This window comes from Nilaparvata lugens, chromosome 1, assembly GCF_014356525.2.
Source record: "Nilaparvata lugens isolate BPH chromosome 1, ASM1435652v1, whole genome shotgun sequence".
In the NCBI taxonomy this organism is placed as follows: domain Eukaryota; kingdom Metazoa; phylum Arthropoda; class Insecta; order Hemiptera; family Delphacidae; genus Nilaparvata; species Nilaparvata lugens.
In genome coordinates this window covers 45,683,304-45,705,662 of record NC_052504.1, presented here as the reverse complement: position 1 = coordinate 45,705,662, position 22,359 = coordinate 45,683,304, and the positions used below count along the sequence as shown (strand labels likewise).

The window sequence follows — 22,359 nt, the reverse complement described above, 5'->3', positions numbered from 1 at the left end:
CACTCGGTTGTCGCTCGATTGCCGGGCGGGTCAATATACTACTAGAGCAGGCATGAGAGCGTACACATGTCTTCAGTCAACCGAGCGGTTTCGAGCAGAGCAGTTCACATAGTGCACATTCTATTACAATTTCAGTTCAATTAAAATTTATTCTATTACAATTTTCAGTTCAGATAGTTAGTAAGTTCAGTTTAAGTTAGTTTGTAGAGGATCATAGTTCATAGTAGTATCTAGCAGTACAGTTTAGTTTTAAGTAGTTCATAGTAGAAATATGAAAGTAGGCTAGAATCCTTTGACACTGGTTTATCGATGAAAATAAAGTGCATTTGGGACATGGAGTGCTTGGATAACAGGAATAGAGTTCTGAAAAGGTCTGCTTGGCAGGAGATAACAGACATTTTTTCAGAGAGCAGCAGTTCACAGGAGCAAAAAACAGCCTTAGGTATACTAGGGCTAGTATATAGTATACGTCTAGTACATAATTTCATATGTATTTGTTTTTGTTTTTTTAAATAACACCAGCATGATTATATTCTACACACAGTTATATGAATAATGTAAGAAGCAGTAATATTAGAGTAATATAGTGATAAAAATTGAGTACATAGATGGTGTAGTATAATATAATTTATCATAACCGAGCGTAAACCGCTCATGAATCGCTGTCATGTGTACGAGGCTGGCAAACCGAGCGATTTGCCAATCGAGCGACAACCGAGCGTAAATCGCTGTCATGTGAACAAGCTCGTGGATATAACTTAAGGTGCATTTTCGTTTGTGCGTAAACTTCTGCAGTCGACGACGACAGGCATTGTTGACATTCATATTGTCCAAATTTCAAGTGTGCTAAAGAAGCTGATCAAATAAATTTTCATTATTTGTGTTTATTATTCAAGAATACTAAAGTAAAAAAGTATATCCTCAACCTCCCCCATTAAATATAATACATAAATATAATATATAAACATAATTGAACATAATATTTTAGGTTATTTAGACAAATTGAAATCCACCCAATCTGAGATTCTCACCCTGTCGTGGTCGACGACGGTATTTACGCACAAACGAAAACCTAGCTTTACTTAGATATAGCCGGCCAGGATAACAGAGTCGACTAAGGGGTTGCTCCCTTCAGTCTGTTAGCGCTACCTGGTCGTGAGTTCGAATCCTGCATCCTGCCGGTAGGCATAATGTCATCAAATCACCCTCTCATTTTTCGCTACCCACGCACAAGAATAAAACCTCATTAAAAACCTTTCTTATTCCATATTAGTATTTTCACATATTATTCGGGAAGTGGAACTAATGGTTGAAAAATTTGTTTTGCTACTATTCCATTGGATGAAAACTGACGAACATTTTATTGTTGCGATTCCAGTATATAATCCAGTAATCTTGCAGTCTTGCACACATAATATTCATGACAAACAACAAATTATTAATAATGCTCTCTTGTAGGCCTACGTTATCATTAGTGTTTATACCGTTTAGATGTAATATTTATTTAATATTTTTAAAAGAAAAAATATCAGAATCATCAACTGTGGCCCAAGATTCATCATTTTATTGTCTTACTATCACTAACAATGACTGTTATGATATTATTTGCATGTAGTTGATATCATTAGAGAACTGTTGGTTTGTACAATAATATTAAAAACCTTCACAAGAACACTTCTCTCTGGCTATTAAGATTATCATCATTCTTTACTATTCAACATAATTCTCACATCGTTCTACTAGTATGAAATATATTCCAAGCGGATTTTAAAGACTGTATTCATTCCCTTTTATTTAGGCACATAGTTATTATCAGCTTTTAAATATGTACATATTCATAATAATTATATTATTCAACTAAGACAACACTTGCAGATTATTATTGACATTGGGCCCTAAACTCCAAATTTCTTCTCATTGTCGAGAGTTGAATAGTTTCTCTGTGATAAATAGCCTCTACCCATTTGTCTTGATATAAAAAATTATAAATCATTAGCTGATATGTTATACAATAATAATTTCAATGGATAATCTAAAACTTTAGAAATGTTCAATCCACTCTAAAACTGTCCGCAGACTTTCTTGCACTTCGAACACCATGCCGTTAGGCGTAATAGTTTATTGTTTTTGCACCGAAAAATCCACCTCTAAATCACGAATTCAATTTTGGAGGCACAAAGTCCAAGTTCCAAACTGCTGAAAAAACAAAAATAAAATTCAATTATAATCAGAAGAAATATGTTTTTATCATTATTTTAAATTCTCATCAACTAATACAGAGTGCGGCATCAAAACTTCTAATGCTTACGGTTCAGTAAGTTGATGACATAGCAGAATGCTAGTTGGCACTCTCGAGAGTGAAGGTTTTAAAGTGTTGTTGTTGCACAGTTCAGACGCCATTATGTGTTGGAACAGCGGGGGAGGAGCGTGCGTTCGTCTTGAAAGCATTAAGACAGTGAGAGATTCAATTTTGTAATATCCAAGGCGATCTGCACGCAAATATGCGTCTGCCCTTGGACTTTCCGATCGTTCTGTAAGAAGAATTCTTCACGAAGACCTTCATTTTCATCCATGCGAAATGGATATAACATACTAAATGGCTGATTTGAAATAACACTTCCCAGAATTCCTTATCTCAATCAGAGGCGATTTGTAATGGCTCGATTTGCTCCCGTGTGATTTTTTGATATCCTATTTGTCTATGTGAACCGTAGACCTTCTAAGATGGGAAGAACAACATACCGAAAGAAATTGCCAAAATTATGCTTGCAATGCTTGAAAGGGTATAGTATCAAATACGGTACTAGAAATAGGTAAGTGTATCCAGAGTGAGTGACGTCAACTTTATAATGTACTTTTCAAAACTGCATTAAACAAAACTTTAGATAGATATTTCCATACTGAGAATGGAATTAAACTTCTTTTACTTTCACAATGCTCAAGTTTAAGTTTTGAAAAAAATGAATTTTTGATGCCGCACTCTGTATAAAGTATTAGGGAAAACTCTTCACATCTTGCTGATAAACTAAAATTGATATTTCTAATAGTATTATGAAACTCCGTAAAGTAGTTGGTATTCCGAATAGAAAGAAGGTGGAGTCGCACGTGAACATGTGTATAGAGTCGTGCAATGTAGCCGTTCGGTCAATTTCACAAGAGTTTTCTCCAGGTATGCTAATCATAAATATGGGATACCAGGTGAGATTCCACATTCGGCATAGGTTGCATCTCAACATGCATGGAACAAAGAGACTTGGAGGTGAGTTATTGAAACTATTATTGGGATCCCAGTTGCGTGACGTGGTCCCAGTCTTGCATATCAATCCAGCAGCTTCTTCTTATGTTCATCCTATTGAGTATATTGATGTAACTGATGTTACCTGTGTTGCGGTTGAAGGAACTACCTCAAACACAAAAAGCTGCAACACTGAAAGTATCCCAGATTACTCGCAAGTATTATCTATGAACTTGAGCTTGTTGAAAGATCTTAAAGTTAATTTTTTGTATCATGTCAGGAAGAAAGATTCAAATCCGTATAATCAATCACTGAACCTGTTGTGAAAGCCAAAATGAAAAATATACAGTTTCGTCTCGGAGTCCTAAAAATGTGTTAATTAATGTTGTCTTAGGAATGAAATGGGTGAACTAGAGCAGTGATGTGACTCTAATGAGATAGATATTATTCTATGTATTGTGGAGTATTGGCTATTTAATGCCTTGAAACATGGTTTGATTTGTAGAAATCAAATTCACCTGACAAAGAAATGTTTGATATTTTAAACTTTATCAAGTTTAATAATTAGAGGTGTTTGAAAAAAAGAATAATTATGATTTAGAAAGTGTTATTCATTTTGTAGATAGTCCCCTTGGGGTTGTGTGTCAGTGTACTTCAGGATCAGAACCAATAAAACTGTCAAGTCATTGGTCTTGAGTGGTTCTTGTATGGAGGGTATTGCTGAGTTCACGGGTATGTGTATTGCCGAACAGTTGTTGGTTGTGATATCAGCCCTGTATGTAACGGCACCCTGGTGGTTATGTCAGCATGTATTTAATGAGCTTGAGTTATGCCTGTGTTTTCAGTGCGTTCGGCTGGCCTGTTCCTTCTTTTCGGTACGGATCATAACTCCAATTCAGTTCATTCTCTCAATTAGATAAAAGATTTTGCCCATCTGATTCAGGGTTTTCGTATGAGTACCTAGCACAGTGTAAATGTGGCAACTAGGCGTGATGCATCTCTTGATTCTATTGATTCAACAAACCTTAACAATGAAAGCTACTCCGTTAAAGTGTAAGTTAGATATCGGATCACAGGCATATTTTCATGGATTCCAGGCTGGCAAATCTGGTGAATCTACCTGGGACATGAAAATCATTTTAGTTTAGGATATTGAGCGGAGATTCAACTGATTTATTTGGTGCTGCATTGCAGTCCAATATTAAAAAATGGTTTGATTTTGAGAAAGAATTACCTGGTAAAGAAATGTTTGATATTTTCTTTATTGAGTTTGATGAGCTATTAGACACTTTTTCCTACCAATTCAAGACAGGTGAACAGAAAGGCTAGCAGAACTCCAAAAATGAATTAGGTGGTCTCAGGAGACCAAAACATAACTGGTATTGTCCCGAGTTGGCTAGACTTAGGACTTGATAATACATGTAAATGAATTGACCAATATAAATCCCTTCCGACCTTCAGACCCCCATCCACCGTCATACAAGTTTGCACAAATTAATACCTACTTATAAAATCAGACCTCAAAACTATAAACATAATATGGTAATATGATGTAAAATTAGTGTGTTTATTCTCGTTTAGAGAATATTTAAAGTCGTAGTCGAGCAGTCGTACAGTAAACATCTAAATTAGCGAGTAGAGAAGCTTTCAATAACAGTGAAAAGTAGGTCAATAGAATAGTGTTAGTTTAACATCAGCTATAAAGTGTAGTACCATCAACATTATAGTGTGGTGTCTTTTCAACAAATGCAATCACCAAAAAACCACCATATGGAGTGATTCCAGAATACGAAGAAGAGGAGGAGAGAGAAGAAGGAAAGGCGTTTCAACAAAAAGTTACCATCAGCCCTTTGGAGCAGAAACAGGACCAGGAGGTGGAGCTGCAAAAAGGTAACAATATGAATACTATGAGTGAAGTTATGGCCTATGAGTTCAAAAAGGATATTGAGGAACTATTATTATAATAGACTCTGGGATTTTTAAAAATGGGCTGCAGTTGAATATGAGAGAAAGAAACTTTCAAGAGATTATGATAGATTTTCAGAGATGTTAGTTGAAACAACGGAATCTGTCGTTAGAATCGAAACAAGGGCTTCAACTATCAGTCAGTTGACAGAAAATCTCAATTCAGGTGCGCCAAAGTTACAAGAAACAATAGTCAGCTTAAATAAAAAAATTCAGGAAATCAGTAATAAACCACCCAGTTTTGCTGAAGTGATTAAGTTACCAAAGAAGGCATCAACAGCAGAAAAAATAGGAAACCTAAGAAGAATCCAACCTAAAGAGCATGTACTTCTTCTAAAACCAACAAAATTGGAATTGGTAGGAGTGAAAAAATAAGGAAAAGTCTGAAGGAAAACATTCCAAAGAAAGAAAATATAAGAGTGAAGAAAACTGTTAATGTTCGAGGCGGCGGCCTTCTTATTGTTCTGGATACCGGTACATTGGATGATAAGAAAAAAATACTAGCAAACAAAAACTTACAAAAAGGAGGGATAAAAATCTCGGAGCCTGCAAACAAGACTGGACTTCAGAGGGTGTCCCGCTGGTTGAGTGAAAATCTGCTAACATTGAACCACGAGAAAACCTTCTTTCTGACCTTTTCAGCGACTCAACATGGACAGCCTACAGGAGATGAGATGGTAATCAAGAATCAACTGAATTATACTTCATACAAAGTTCACAGGAAACAGTCACAGAAATACCTTGGAGTTACAATGGACTCTTTTCTGCGCTGGGATCATCATCTCAATGAATTATGCGGGAGACTGAGGAAGACAATCTTCAGATTCAGGATTCTGAGGACACTGGTCGACAAGGGATGTCTAAGAGTTATCTACTTCTCTCTAGCACAGTCCCTCATGCTGTATGGGATTGTGGGATGGGGGGGTACAAGCTTCTTGCACATCGAACCGCTCCTCAGGGTACAGAAGCTGATCATGAGGGTCATCAAACAGAAGCCTCCACGCTATTCATCAGACCAGCTATTCAATGAGTTTGACGTGATGGATCCAAGACAGCTTTACTCAAGGAGATACTATGCAGATTACACAAGAACCCAACAACATTTCAAACCAGAAACCACAACCACAGATACAGGAGTTTTCTCATCACCAGTGTTGCAAGGAAGAGACATTTATGCATACCAGAGACATTTCAATCATTTAGCACCAAAATTATATAATCTACTTCCTGCAAACTTTAAACAGATTAATCATCCTAGAAAGTTCAAAACAACAATACACAATTGGTTGATGAGCAAAGGAAGACAGAACATAGAAAACATTATTTCAAACAACAACTAACCACCTAATGACAAACAAAACCTACTCTAGAACATGGTACGCCATAGTGGAGTAGGTCAATTTCCACACAGAAAAAACTAAATAAGTAGAGGAAACATTATACGAATTTTTTGTAACTAACTATTGTATGTAACTGTAATTTATCTAATATTTTGTTTAATTGATGTTGTAGTTTTAGTTTTTTTTTGGAAATGAACATCTATTATTTATTTATTCTATATGTGGGGTTTGATATAATACTAATCTACAAAAAGGGTTCAAGGACAATACTTCTAGTTATAAGGCCTATTATATAATTCCTATAATTAAAATATTTGAGTACATTTTGTTCAACCAACTATACAGCTACCTTGAGAAGCATAGTCACTTGATGTTAGCTCAGTTTGGTTTCAGATGGAATAAATCCACGGTATTTCCACGGCTGTGGAAACACTTGACCAGCATATTTTTAATTATTCTGTGAACAGGGAATCTATATAGATTATGTATCTTGTTATGTGATTTATCGTGAGCATTGGAATGTATCACACATTATATTCTCCTGTTGAAGTCAGGGTATTATGGTCTTAGTGATGTAGCACTACGATTGGCTCGGCTCAATCCTATTCAACTGACACACAATGTATCAATTTTCAAGACTCAATAAATTGTCCAATTGGAAAATGCATAATATGCTGTCTACCAAAACACCAAATTTTCTGTAAACTTTCAAACTTTTCCAAATATTCGGTGCTGTTGACAATAATAACTCAACATATTAATATTGTTATTTGATAGAATTTTCTTATATAATTTGATACAGGAGAAAAATATGTTAGGATGTTACTTCAAGGAAATATGATATATTCAAGATAATAATATAATATAAATATAAAAGAATATAATATATACAAGAAAATGAAAAATAATCCTTATAGGGTGTTATGAAATAAAAATTATCAAACTTACCTCTACACAAGCAGCTAGAGATACAAGCTTTTAATTTCTTCGATTGGAAGTTCTTTGACTTTCCTATTGCTATTTCTTGGCAGAGTTATATTTATGAGTTTTTCATCTGTTTCGGTCTCAGTTTCAAATCTGATTACTCGAAGATACGACTCTTCAATTGGCTTCTGAACAATAGCAGCTAACAAGTCAATACCTAAAATAGAACACATAATTTGAATTGATAACTGAATTCATACTCGTATGTAACTGATATCAATCGAATGAAATTCAATTGAGTGATTAATTACACTCATAACTGTCTTGAAGAATACTTTTTTCTCCGTTCGCAAAATAGCAAACACACACTAGAACAATGAACAATGTTATTCAACTAGAAATCGACTTTTAGTGCATTTTAGAAAATCACTAATTGAGAAATGAACCGGGATCAGTAGATAGTGAACTGATATAATCAGCTCACTAACCTCACTTGATTACCATCAAGACATCAATATAAATAGACTAATGATTGATGCTAATGATTAATTCATGATAGTTGATGTCGGTTGGTACCAAGCATACAAATTTCATAAAAAACGACAACAATAATTATCCTCTTATCCTGTAACGATTGGATTTATTAATGAAGACACTCATAAAATATGTCTTCAGATTGCCGTGAAATAAATTGTAAACGGAATTCTCTCGTTCTAATTGAACAAATTAATAAGTTGAATTTACAGTTTGCTACTGAAGAAATAAGAAGCCATGGGAATTAGAGGAGTTCCTCTAGAATGGTTTAGATCATACCTCTGTGACCGGCGTCAGAAAGTCAAAGTTGAAGAACATCTCAGTTCAGAGGAAACGATGAAGTTTGGCATTCCCCAAGGAACAGTTCTTGGGCCAATTCTGTATTTGGCATATGCAAATGTGCTATGTTCAATTAAGATAAGAGGAAGAGTAATAGCTTTTGCTGATGATACGTGTATACTATTTGAAGGAAACACCTGGGTGGAAGTTTTTAATCTGGCACAGGAAGAATTGATGAAAGTCGATAAATGGTTAAGAGAAAATTTGCTTACAGTAAATGCAACAAAAACTAAATTTTTAGCCTTTTCTCTGACAGAACGGACGAGACCACCGGATTCTTCAATAATCCTGCATCACTGTGGAAGCACCAACAACCCGTGTGATTGCCCTTCAATTCAACAAGTCAATTAAATAAAATATTTAGGAACAATAGTGGACAACAAATTCAAATGGGACAAGCACATTAATCTATCAATTACCCGGATCAGGAAGCTTCTCTACAAATTCTATCAACTCCGTAAAATCCTCAACTATGAGACATTAAAAACTGTTTATTTTTCTTTAGTGCAGTCAATTTTAAGATACGTCATAATTATCTCGTGAGCTACGAATTTTATACATGTTGAACCTCTCTTTAAACTTCAAAAACGAATACTAAAAATAATAGGCTTCACGGAGAATCAATTCCCCACGAACATTCTTTTCAAGGACAGTAAAGTACTGAGTGTAAGACAACTCTACATCCAGGCTATCATCACGCGAATGAGGAGAAACAACGAACACATAATACTGGCAGATCATAACCATCAAACAAGGCAGAGAAACACGCATTCAATAGTACCAAGGATGAACACTACATTTGGGCAAAGAAACTACATTATATTTGGGACCAAAAATTTACAATTCAATACCAAGTTACATTAGGGAAGAATTCAATAGACACAGGTTCAAGAAAAGTTTATTTTCCTGGTTGGTTGATATTGGAGTGGAAAATTGTGAAAATTTAGTTAGACTGTAAATATTGAATCTATTTATTCTTCATTCTTCTCTTTACTGTTTTTCATTTTTCTGAAAATAACCTTTCTTATTATTATCCTTAATAGAACATTAATATTTATCTACTAATTTCATAATTTTGTTTGTATTATAAATTTTTACTTATTGTATTATAAAAAACCTTAATCTCATATCAGTGAATGAAGTTTGTAAATAGTAATTATAACACGCAATAAGCAACTAATTACTTATACCCCAACACATATAATTTATAGTGGGGAGTATATTTATTCATTGAAATTATCATCTATTCATTGTTGAAACACCGCTGATTTATGTAGTTACATTACAATACTATATTATTATCAATATTCTAATGTTGCATTCAATCTTCATTGTAATTAAAAGTTTTCATAATATGTGAAATTTGTTGCATAATTGGCTGTTGTACTGTAATTTATTGTAGATTCTTGTATAAACCAGAATGTATTGTAACTTACTTACTTGAATAAATAAAATTTGAATTTTGAATTTAAACTATTTGAAATTATTTTTATGACTTTCTTAATAATGAGAGATTGAACATATAGTTTATCTCCATCTTTGCATAATATTCTAAAATGGAATGAAAATCAATACAAATAAAAAAAATTATTGCTGACCTTAATACAAGAAAATTAATGCTTTCATCAATTAATTATTATCAATAGTGGTCAAAGTATGAGAAATATATTGTTTAACAATGATCCTTTCTCACCTATTGTTTCGCAAGGAGTATAGTTGAATTCATTTGAATGTTGAACTACTTTTTGTCCACGGTTTTTCTGCGCTAGAACCAACTCCATGCTAGAGCCGGCGTTTTGTAGCAATTGTAAAGCATATGAATATTGCAGGTTCATTACATTATGACCATCTACTGCTTGAATTCGATCACCTGAAAATAGAACAGGAACAGGTTTATTCTGTAGAAAAACAAATTATGATTAAACTGTTAATTTACTTTCAAATTGTAGCTGCCTGTTAGTTACAGAATACTGTTTGCCTGTCAGTCGAAAATATCCGATGAAACGTTACAATAGTGGCTGGCTAAAAATGAAATCGATGTACATGAACGTTCTTCGAGCAGAAATTGAGAAGCTAGTTTCAGGCTAGCTGAATATTCCACTTTGAATATTCATAATTACGCAATAATGATATTGAATTATATTTGTAGTGTTTTAGAATGTTTGATCACTATTATAATTTAATATTTATCATTATTCAAAAAATATCATATTATGATTTCCATGGATTGATAAATCTAGATACATTGAATGCATTATTATTACCTTTATGTATAATTCCTAAACTACTGGCACAGCCATGTGGTAGAGCCTGTGTGAAAGGCCTCACATGGATATTGCTAGTCCATAAGATAATATATGGAACAGTTGTCGCATTACCACTGAGGATCGCGTGAGCTGGCGTCTTGGTGTTACGAGAGAATATTTTGCAAGAAAAAAGAAATAAGAAGCAAGGTCAAAGAAGAAGGAAATAAAGTACTCATATTAAAGTATAAAGGAGTATTCGAATAAAGTTTGTAAGTTACCCTATCTAACAAACACTTCAGTTTCATGAATTTTAATAAAATTGATTAAAAAATGTCAATAGTTTAAAAATTATTTTTTTTAAAATAATGTCCATATCGTGAGTATCAGTCTAATTGTCTGTGACAATGAGAGGATTCAATAACTTGCAGGAATAGCTAGACCTTCACCATACACTCATCTTAAATTTGAATTCCTTAAGATAAATTTTCTCATTCAACACACATTACAATCGAATTGACGACCAAATGGAAACTTGGAATCAATCTTATTATAATAATATTGAATTTTGAAACTTATATTGCGCATTACTCACAGAGCAATATTATCAAAATATGAATTGACTATTCTATGACTGATAATTCATCAGGATAGACAATAATTATTCTTCTAGAAAAAAATATTTATAATTCTGGAAACAAAAATTGAAATACCAGCCAGTTCCAATCTTGGATTATTTGCAGATACAGTGAACAATAGAGTGATCAGGAACTCACCGCACAGTTGTCAGAATTCGTTCATCTACAAAAGGAATTTCATCAAATTTTTCAGCCAATGATTCGCTGATTGTTTCTTGGAAGTCCACGTGGTATTTGTCATCAATTGATTTTATACTGGAGTCTGGAAATGGACATACTGTTATATAATGACTTGAATAAGATGTAACTTAGCCATGAGATCGGTATTATCTATTGATTTTTGGTTTTTCGACTACTGCATAAAAAACTATGTATTACACATGAAAATACACTATTACCTTATTATATTACATTGTTAACTTATAGGATCATTTAATTAAGTGCTTTCTATCTTTGAAATTGAATAAAACAAGCAATGTATGAGATATTGACAAGATCTTTTTTCTTGTTTGAAAGGCATATTTAAGTCATTATTAATGGAATATTATAAACTTCGAATGGCCACTCCAGCTTCACGGTATGGCCGAAATCCGAAAAGTCTATTTTTTAATATAACCTGGCACACAAATCGGGCTTGATTTTTTATATGGCTTCTGTAATGTTGACTTTTTGAGCATCGATGTTTGACTGCTCATTGGCATAGACTTGTAACATAGCCCCAAAAGAAAAGGAAGATAGTTCTTATGAGGTTGAGCAACTATTCAATTGCCAAAATATCAAAAGGTTTGAATAGAACTTATTATATAAACAGGAAGCCTAAGGATGTCAAAGATATCTTATATAACTTGAAAATATAGTATAGAAGTAGGAATACAGGAACACGAGCCTAAGAGCATATGTGGGCATTAGCCTCAGTATTATTTTTTTACACCTTTCGGGTATTCTATGTTTCTGATGAAATTGTATTGACTCAAGTAATATTAATAAAAACAATATAAAAACTTGTAACACCCTTTATAATTAATATTGTATTTTACTTTTCAATGAAGTGTCAATCTTTCTGTAAGAGAGAGTTGATCGACCTTTATATTTATCTATTTTCATAACAAACTATAACTATATCCTGCAGGAAATTAATTTTATTTTTGACAAGAAAGTTTCAGAAGTATCAATGAAAATGTCAAAACGTTGATTTACGGTTATTAAACTTACTGAGAACATAGACTTGTGGCAGAGGAGAGTGAGATCGGCGCAGCTCTGCTTGGGAGGCGCCCAGGAAAGCCCTAGTGCCCATGAGGGGCGCCCTCAGCCTCCGCTGCCAACTTTGACTGCTTTCTGTGGTGGGCGATGCCGGAGCGCTACTGATTTCCTGTTCAGCTGAAGAACAGTTCCAAATGACAATGAATACATGCGACACTGGATTTCAAAGATTGTCGACTGGCAGCATATTGCATAGCCTGTTACATTCCTACTATTTATATAGAAATTGTTCAAGTATAATATTATTATTATTATTATTGTTTTTATTTGTTACGTGAAGCCACAAATCTGAGCACAGCTCAAGTGGCATGTAACATGTCATGAACATTTTTTCTATGCAAAGTGTATGAATTTGTATTTAATTCAAAGAGTAAAGGCACTGCAACATTCCTCTGTAGTATAGGGACACGCTTTTACAAGAACATTAGTAATAGAAGACAAGAAAAGCCTATGACTACCACATAACCTTATTCTTTCAAGAAGACAATTGAAGAGCTTGAGTCCAATAATATGGTCTTTTCCAAAGGTTTCAGTCTGTGAGCCGGGTACTGATATACAGCTGAACTCTTCCCTCTTGTGCCATGACTTGAAATTTGGAACTCGAGGTCCTTGCAATATAAGGATCCGACACGAACAATTTCGATCAAATGCAATTCAAGATGGAGGCTAAAATGGCAAAAATGTTGTCAAAAACAAGGTTTATCACGATTTTCTCGAAAACGGCTGCAACGATTTTGATCAAATTTATACTTAAAGCAGTAATTGATAATAATCTCTATCAACTGCCATAAGTCCCATATCTGTAAAAATTTCAATAGCTCCGCCCCATCTATGCAAAGTTAGATTTTAGATTCCCAATTATCAGGCTTCAGATACAATTTAAACAAAAAATTTCGAGTGGAAAAGATTGAGCATGAAGAACTCTACAATTCATGTTCAGTAACATTTTCACCTAAAAATGGAAATAAGCTCCAAATTCGAGGAAATGAGATTATTCAATTGAAAACTTTTGGCAACTGTTGATTCTATTAAATCATTCACTATGAAGAGATAGCAGACTTCGTGTGTCTCCAACGTTATTGTCCTGTCACCAGCTGGTTCAGATCTTTGAATAGTAGACTTGAGATGCGCGTGAACACTAGCGTAAGGTGATCAATTTTCATAACGACAAGGAAAGTTGTGTGAGTGCGCCACACCAGATTTTTCCTTTATGATAAAAAAATCTTACCAAATGGACTGTGTTGCCAGAAAGTGTCTTCCCCTGAATCTATTCTTTCTATCTCAGGTTCCTTTCTTCTGCTCAATTTCAAATCGTTTCTTCTGAAAAAATAGAACAAATAATTTATAAAACGTTTATATTATTTTCCTGATGATGATGAGAATGGTGTTCAATTTGGAACAATTTATTATTCAATTTCTGAATTCATGATTCATATTTAAGAAACGTACTCAAACTCTAGGACGGTGAGTGATGATGAATGTGTTTAATGTGTAATGTTATAATAATGGCAATGGGATTCAAAACAATTTTAAATAGCTTTGCATTTCATAAAGGTGAGATAGTGGAACTGGCTTCAAGTACCACGTAGCTCTTCCAACAGCAGAATTGGATGGATGTCACTCTTCTAATCTAAGCGATGAGTTACATGGCGTCAACAAATGCTACAGTAGTCATATATTTCCTCCACCGATTTAATGGGTGACTCTTACCCATTCATAATTCTTTTTATAAATATAAATATTTTTCTTCGTGCTAATTATGCATTTTCATTCAAGGATACGAATTGGGACTGTAACTTGGACAAAACCGCTGCTCACTAATTGGTTAAGACTCTAATCCCTTTGGCTGTAGTTTTGACTACATAATCGCTATAGGCTTAGAGTAGTTTAATCTTATGAATCAGAAGAAATCACCAATTTGGAGTTGAACCAATTTTATTTAGAACAATAATTAATTTTTTCCTATCAGTAATTTAAATTCACATATGAGGCTTAAAATTCATCATCATAGCTATAGCAATACCTACTATTACTTCTATAGTATTACACTATACTAGCATTATAGTAGTACTATAGATTACTTCTATAGTAATAGAAGGTATTGGCTATAGTCTCAGGTATTGGTATAACATAACAATCTCTAGTTGGATGCCCCACCTAAGTTACAAGTAGAATGGCAACATTGCATAACTAGATTCAGTCACCTGATCAGCCCGGTTGGTAAAAGTGAAAAACAAATTAACTTGAAAGGAATACATTACAAGATTACAACTCGCATCGAGCTATCAAGATGCAATTAAATCGAACCAGCTGACAGCTGAAATCAGACCTTTTATTACAGTTTTGCCAACTACTTAGACACAATGTCCACTATAGATCACAAAGATATTCAGTGCTCTATTCGCACATAGCACGTAGGTGGAGGGAATTTCAAAATAAAGAGATTATAGAATCTATTATTGTGACAGTATTTGAAAAACGTCAGAAGCGCCCTTGGCGGGATTTATTCAAATTCCTCCACATGTTACTTCATGTTATATGAGGATCAATTAGGCCCCGATTTAACACGGTGAGAAATTGCATTGAAAACTTAACATTATACATGACTATCGATCCTCATAAGTATGACAGTATGAAGTATGACAGTCGTAAGGCCCATTGACGGCTTAAATTATATATTCAGGCGGTGGGACCTTCCCGCAAGGGACTCCCCACCAACAAAAGCCATACGAATTTATTTTATTTTTATCGATCCTCAACTTCCTAAACAGGGCAGTAAACTATTTTTCAAAGTATTTTTACTGCTTCAAAGTTATAAGGAGCAATAGAATGAGTTACAATTGCAATAGGGTATCAAGTACCCTACCCTATAATATTTCATCAGTGCATAGCATGTTTCAACTCATGGAAACAATTTTCAAACGACATAGCTCTCATGTATTTCACTGAAAAATGGCTCTCATGAATTTAAACATTTCATGCACTAATAAAATATAAAAAGATACTGATATTTCTATTTACCTCAAACCAATGAATTTGAATTGAAATTGAAAAAATACTCAGTGCAGGTACAGCATTGTATAGGTTGGCCGAAAGTTGTGAATATTATTCCCTCTTCGATAGCACTATCCGTCACCTGGTTGATAATTGCAACCATAAGAATATTGTTATGTTATGTTCTGTAATATTTCATGTCAATGGTACAGTGTGTATGTAAGGAAAAACAATTGGATTATAGTATAACAGACAGATTGGTAATGTAAATGACAGTCGTGGCAAAAATGATAAAACGCTTAGTGCGCATTTCTATTTACCTTTGAATTGACCTATTATTGTCTATTGCACAATGACTGGCTGTCTTCCCCCGGAATATCACCCTGTCCGGGCTACAGAAGCTGGATGACCTTTTCAACGATTCGCCGGTTGACGATTTCGACCCCAAATAATGGACACCTATCGTTTGACAAGATCTTCCATTCGATTTGACAGAAATTCCAAACTCTGAAAAATGTCATATATGGTATAACAATATTAAAAACAATTATACATCAATACCAAACATAAAATAATCTTATTCACATAACAAATGTGATACGGTACAACACTCAATTTACAATATTGAATAGTTTAGTAACTTTAAACAGATAAACAATATTGATGTAACGTATATTTGTAGCCTATCATCAATGCATTGAAAATCCTTACATTTATATTAATAAATATTATATGTGGCCATAATAAGTAAGACGATAAATAACGATTATTTATTCGTTGACATGAGCGTTTTGTAGCTTACAATAATGAGCGTTCGTAACTAACGCAAGAAATTTGTTTCTATTATTGTAATTATTTTTCAGCAAAGAAATTATTGATAAATAAGACACATCAGACCAATTTATAAAACAACATCAATATCACATAAATAGTATTAGCCTACTAATTTTTAAAATATTTTTAAAAACATAATTCCCATTGGAAAGAGCTTTCTACATTGTGAATACTCATCAACATGATCAACATTGAAATTGGGTCGATAATTATTGATAATCAGTGATTGAAGATTATTGAAAGTGGAAAGATAAACACATTACCCTGGGATAAAGAGTGAAGAGAGCTCATTTCATTTCTCAGCTTGAGAAAAAACTTATGATGCAGTGATGCCAAATGGAAAGCAGAAAAACTCCTGAAAATAAAATTAGAGAAGTGATGAATGACGCTTGAATTGGATCTAGATCCTCTTAATCCTTCAAAATACCATACAAGATGTAAAAAATGTTGAATCAATGATTTTTATTGGATTAATGAATAGTGCGAACAAGCTTATTCATAATTTCTGATCACGGATTATTTGAATGGATTTCAATTGCTGTTGAATACACCTTATTTTAAGTACACATTTATAAGCTTCACAACTACCTATGACATTAATCTTAGCACTATATAACACTACTTCATGTATGAATAATAACATCTTCGGATGCTCTGCCAGAGCACCACATCTTCAATGGAATTCGATTCAACAAACTGATGGAATAGGAAGTTGAAGTTATATTTACAATATCATCATTTATTTATTGTGAGGAATTAAAAATTTGGTAATAATACTCAAATTTTACACTTTTTAAATAATCAGAAACTATTTTCGGTTAACAAGACCTTCGAGTCACACCCAAGAAGAATGTTAAATTCGAACTATTGCGAGATGGAACGCAAAATTATAAAAAAGTATTTTTCAAATTAATATCTTCAACTTTTAACAATAGCTTAAGAATAGTATCAGTATAGGAGATAATTGAATTAGTATTACTCACTTATTAGACTGCATTTTCAGTTTCATTTTTGAGGATGCACCTTTGGATATTATTTCCAAGTTCTGCTTAGTATAGGTGAGTTTCTTGATTTGATTCCATGCGAAGAATGTCGCATGTGAAGTGAGCTTCGAACGAGGCGTTTGAGGGTCGGTACAGGATTCCTTCGGACAAACCGTGATACCCTTGCCGCTGATTCCGAGCCATACATCACAGTTGCTTTCATCTTTATCTGAGGATATCTGCTCAAATAATTGAAATTTTTGATGAAAAATGTATCAGAGAATTTACAAATTGTTTCATAGACAATAATGACTAACTATTGATCTGCGTTTAAAAACTAATGCTTAACTAAAAAGGGCAATACTGACCACAACTTTGATCAAAGTTTTATTCTTTGATCAACGATTTAAATCGCAAAAATAGAATCATAGTTTCGAGAGAAAATGTAGGGAAAATGAATTAATTGGAATGTATATGCAGTAAACCATTTGGATTCAAACTCATATTTTATGTTTCTACATCACACTCAAATATGTAATGTGATGATTGAATGAACCATCAATAACTCAATACATCTGAAGAATGGTCAAACTTAATTTACGGCGAAACTTTCAAATTATTCATCTACCATGATACAATACAATTTTCAAAGCAGAAACACCATTTCTCTCGAACTAACCTTACAGACTTTGGCAACAAAACCGAAGGTTCTTCAACGAACAACAATCTTAGAAATCTTCAACATAATAAATTTATAAATCATTTTATCGATAGATAATAAAAAAGACAAGAAGAGTACAATATTGTATTGAACGAATCATTATTATGAAATTTGTAACATTGTCAAATTCCCAGGAGACTAGTAGCCTACCTATTTCTGATTTCTTCCAACCCTAAGTTTAATTTGTCGTGTGAATAGTAAGGTTCTGATAACCCAAAGTGATTACCCAAAGTTTCTTCGACTTTTTATAACTTCCGATTTTTTCACATGAGTCATAAAAAATGTGATGATGATTATATATGAATATCTGATTGTGGATCAGAATTGTTTTAAAAAGTTATACCACAAGAGCATATATCACCCTATAAAGAGCTGATTGCTGGATTAAAAATTATAGCACAAGAAGATTTGGCATGAAGCCTTACCGACTTCAGGCATGAGGGCTTACCGTGAGGGCTGACAAGAAATGGAATCCATATTCAGGCAGCTGCATTGCTTGAGCTACGAACAACTCCTCCGCCCGTCCCGGATCCAGTCCTTTCCTAGATCTGTGCAGATCCAACAAATCGTGCAGAAATTCCTGTTCCTTCCGGCCGGGCGGTAGAAAGTGATCAGGAATATAATGCTCCAGAAGAAAGTAGTCTCCATTGCCATGTTCCTATAAAATGGAGTTTCCTTGAGTTATTATAAATCATCGAATATGTTAAATTGTTTTTATTGATTGTAGGCTTTTGTGAACTTTTGAAGTTGTGAACTAGGCTTTTGTAGGTTTTTTAATATTGATATAAGCCTCTATGAAAAAGTACTGAATTCTCGCAAAAATCTGTGATGAATAGTTACACTTATCTCAACAAGTCTCAAAGTATTTTATAAATTAAACTATGATAAATAATTGTTAAGTGTGAAAAAATTTAACAAATAATGAATCAATATAGGCAATACCGGTAGTGTAATTCAATCTAATGCATGGCTCTGTCAAGTACCTAGGTTCATGTGAAAAATTTATTTTATTCCGAATTGTTTTATACAGAATTGCACTTTCTAGAAATTTCACAGGAAAATGTTACTCCAAATACCAGCCTATTCATTACTCCAACGCAAGTAAGATTGCCCTTCTATTTACTGTAATAAAATTATTTTTACTTGGAATTTGGACAGTTATTTAATTTACTCGATATCGTATTTCATCTCTCTTCTAAGTAATTCCAACATTTTATCATTTTGAGTTACTCTATTTTGATTTTCATCAAAAACAATTCAATTAATAAATACTTGGAATTTATCACACGTAGGCCTACCGTATGCGGTACGTTACCTGTTATTTCATTGATAAAAGCTCTGAGTTCCAGCAATGAACGGTTAAGTTTTAAGAGTTCATCTTGCACGGAGAATTTGTTGACCGCTCAATAGTTTGATCAAGTAATTGAACATTTGCATGTAATAAAATTAATCTCATTAATAGAATATTTACTTTCAGCTGTTGCAAGTTGAAAAAGCTTTCCAGAGTTCAAAGAAATTGACGTGTTATACGGTATGGGCCTATGAATATTTAATTTTCATTTTTCATACCTTATAATAAATGAATATCAGGCCTATATTAAGTAGAATTGTTAGAAGTACAGTACTTCTTAAAATTAATGTATTCAGATTATAATAAGATATTATTATATGCCAAGATTACCTCATTGTTGAAGTCTCCGAACTCAGCTTGAAGTGCTAAGCTAGCAAACGTCATTATTTCATGAGCTGAACACCTAATTTGATTTTCCAAAATGCCTCTACGAATTTGGAGGTAGAGCATGTGCTTAGTAGACCACGATCTGTAAAAATATGAACTAGATTATGAACTGATAGCTAAATACCTATTTGTCCACAAACAAAAGGAATGTTAATTAATAAATTATTATTAAAAAGATCTAACCTCAAATTATCTTAAAATAAGATCATTAGACAAGATTGTATTTTACTGTGATGAACTGAAGCACTATTTGTTTACTGGTAATTGGATTATTCGCCAACTTTTGAATAGAATATTCTCGATAACACTTTACCTGTAGTAGCCAAATTATTGAATACTTAATACACTTAAGATGGAAGTTTGAGACTGTAGGATGCTAACAAACTCACCCGATGCCTCTCAGACTAGGCAAGTAGAAAAGAATTCGCAAATAGAGGATGAACTTGTAGTAGGGTTGGCGTTGGCGTTGGCGGTGCGTCTCGCCGACCCAGGCCGACGGAGCCACCTTGCTCAGTTTGGTCTCCGGCGCCACAAACACAAAGTCACCTGACACCAGAGTGGCCAGGCCCAGCACAAAGTTCTGTTCTATGCATTCGCTCTCAACAATTACCTGAAATACAAGCAATTCTGATCATTCGTAAATTACAACAGAAATTACAAAAGATCTTGATTGAACAATACTAAGGTAGGCTGAATGTGGTATTGATTTATGCAACACTGTTGAGAGAACATTTTAATGCAAAAGAACATGCTGCAAACTTGGTAGGATTAAGTAAAATACAGGGAGTACAGCTAAGCAGCTATATAGCACTACAGCACACCTAACAGCTATGTACTATTTTACATTCAAGGAGTAAAATTCTGCGATTGAGATTCACTAAATTCAAATTAAATCAACAGAAAAGAATAGAAAAAGCTCAAAACAACTACCTACTACGATAAGTCAGTAATTTAGTACCCAATTTAGTGGTATTAGAAGTTGTAGAAAAGGAGACCATTCCTAATCACTGTAGGCTGATTGTTATTTTTAATCGTTTGTTATTTTTTACTAATGACTTATTTTTTATTGAACAAAAATAATATATTTGCTGATAAATAGAAAAGTATTTACTAATTACTATGAAACATACTTTACTAATATAAAATAGCCTAAATTTTTATCAACATTTGAATGATATAAGCTTGTCACAATATATACTGTATAAAAATGCTGATCAACTTTCTAACCACAACTGATAAAAATTTGAATTATATATAGTTATCGGCAGATATAATCATGTCGGCATATATTTGAGTAGTGCAAAAAATACAGAGGGATATGAGATGTGTTGTAAAAAATATGTAGGCTATAGAGTAAATGAAATAATACTTTTCAACAAGAAGGTGTTTAGACCTATTCAAGAGCTTCCTGTCCAATTATTTCATAAAAAACATTCCACTTGATCAAATGTTCGGCACAGAATGTGAATGTCGAACTTTAAACAATTACTGTGCGAGCAGCAACGCCAACAAAATTTATAAGAGCAGATATTTTATATATTGAATGTATGTTTCCATGAATGCGTGGTAATTGAATCAATGGTTTCGAATCATTTTGATAACTAAACAGGCTTTCATAAATTTATTTCAAAATAATGAGGTGAATCAGTAAATGGTTATGATTATTATTACTAAAATAATGAACGAGCTGATCTAATGGTATTGTAGAGGCCATTGCTTTCATTATTTTCCTCGATAAATCAGTGTGATTTTGAGGCGGCGGCCGTGACTGTGGTGGATAACTTTCTAATTGTCTGCATTTATAGATCCTCCGACAGTTCAATGAATCTATTGATAAGCTTGACAAACTACTGTCTTCAACATTAAAAAGATTATGAGTCATTGTGATTGACGACTTTTACGTTGACTTTCTGAGTAACTCAAGCTCTAAGCGGGAGTGCATAGGTTTTTCGTGCTTATGGTGTTCAGGGTTTGAACAGGGAGCCTACTCTAGTAATTGTACACTACTGCACTGTGTTGGAGAATGGCTTCATTTATGTTCATATTGAGACTGAATCATCGAGGGTGGTTAGTTTGTCTTTATCTGATAACTTTGCTCAGGGATCCTTAGCCTGTCATCAGGTGAAATCTCTCAAGTCTGTAATGGAACGAAATTTTTCTAATCAGAGCTAGGTATAGTTGGCTTTTTACTCTATAGAGTTTAGATACAGAAGTATACTAGAGAAGTTTTGCGTAGTTTAGAGTTATTATGAATATTGTTAGTTGATATGAGGTTATATTGTCATGTTTAGTCCAAGTGTTTGAATTCTTTAAGTATCTATATGTGCATTAACTTTGTATGACGATTGACAATGTTATTTTGTGATAGCCAATGACATGTATGAATGAGATAAATTAATCAAAAATGAAATTTAGCCAATGCAGAAATATATATCTATATGCTAATAAGGGAAGGAGTTGGCTTATACATGTATAGGATACGAAACACACGTTTAAGCATCATCAAGTTTGAAATACTGCACTGATTAACTTGAAATTTTACATAATAGATTCTTAATTGTTTACTGATTATGGTTATAGGCCTATTTCCATTTCTAATGAATGATTGATT

General features: G+C 33.5%; 2 protein-coding genes and 1 long non-coding RNA gene across 3 annotated transcripts in view; all 3 read right to left on the bottom strand.

Annotated features, from left to right (window-relative positions):
- Positions 1–1,330: 1,330 nt before the first annotated feature.
- On the bottom strand, positions 1,331–10,649 carry LOC120352783. Its single transcript, XR_005572107.1, has 4 exons — positions 10,602–10,649; positions 10,031–10,207; positions 7,489–7,681; positions 1,331–2,196 (listed from the first exon to the last, which is right to left on the bottom strand). It is a non-coding gene; the product is annotated as an uncharacterized LOC120352783 (long non-coding RNA).
- A 703-nt stretch (positions 10,650–11,352) lies between these two features.
- On the bottom strand, positions 11,353–20,428 carry LOC111046041 (tyrosine-protein phosphatase non-receptor type 13). Its single transcript, XM_039428686.1, has 9 exons — positions 20,138–20,428; positions 19,692–19,830; positions 18,459–18,668; positions 17,290–17,528; positions 16,570–16,661; positions 15,793–15,979; positions 13,707–13,798; positions 12,431–12,595; positions 11,353–11,480 (listed from the first exon to the last, which is right to left on the bottom strand). The coding sequence occupies exons 2-9, from the start codon at positions 19,809–19,811 to the stop codon at positions 11,353–11,355; spliced, it is 1,233 nt and encodes a 410-aa protein (XP_039284620.1). The 5' UTR covers positions 19,812–19,830; positions 20,138–20,428.
- LOC120351398 overlaps positions 20,134–22,359 on the bottom strand; it is a 407,212-nt gene continuing 404,986 nt past the window's right edge. Inside the window, exon 8 of the mRNA XM_039428565.1 lies at positions 20,134–20,358. Coding sequence (XP_039284499.1) covers positions 20,134–20,358 — 225 coding nt within the window. The remainder of the gene's footprint in view (positions 20,359–22,359) is intronic.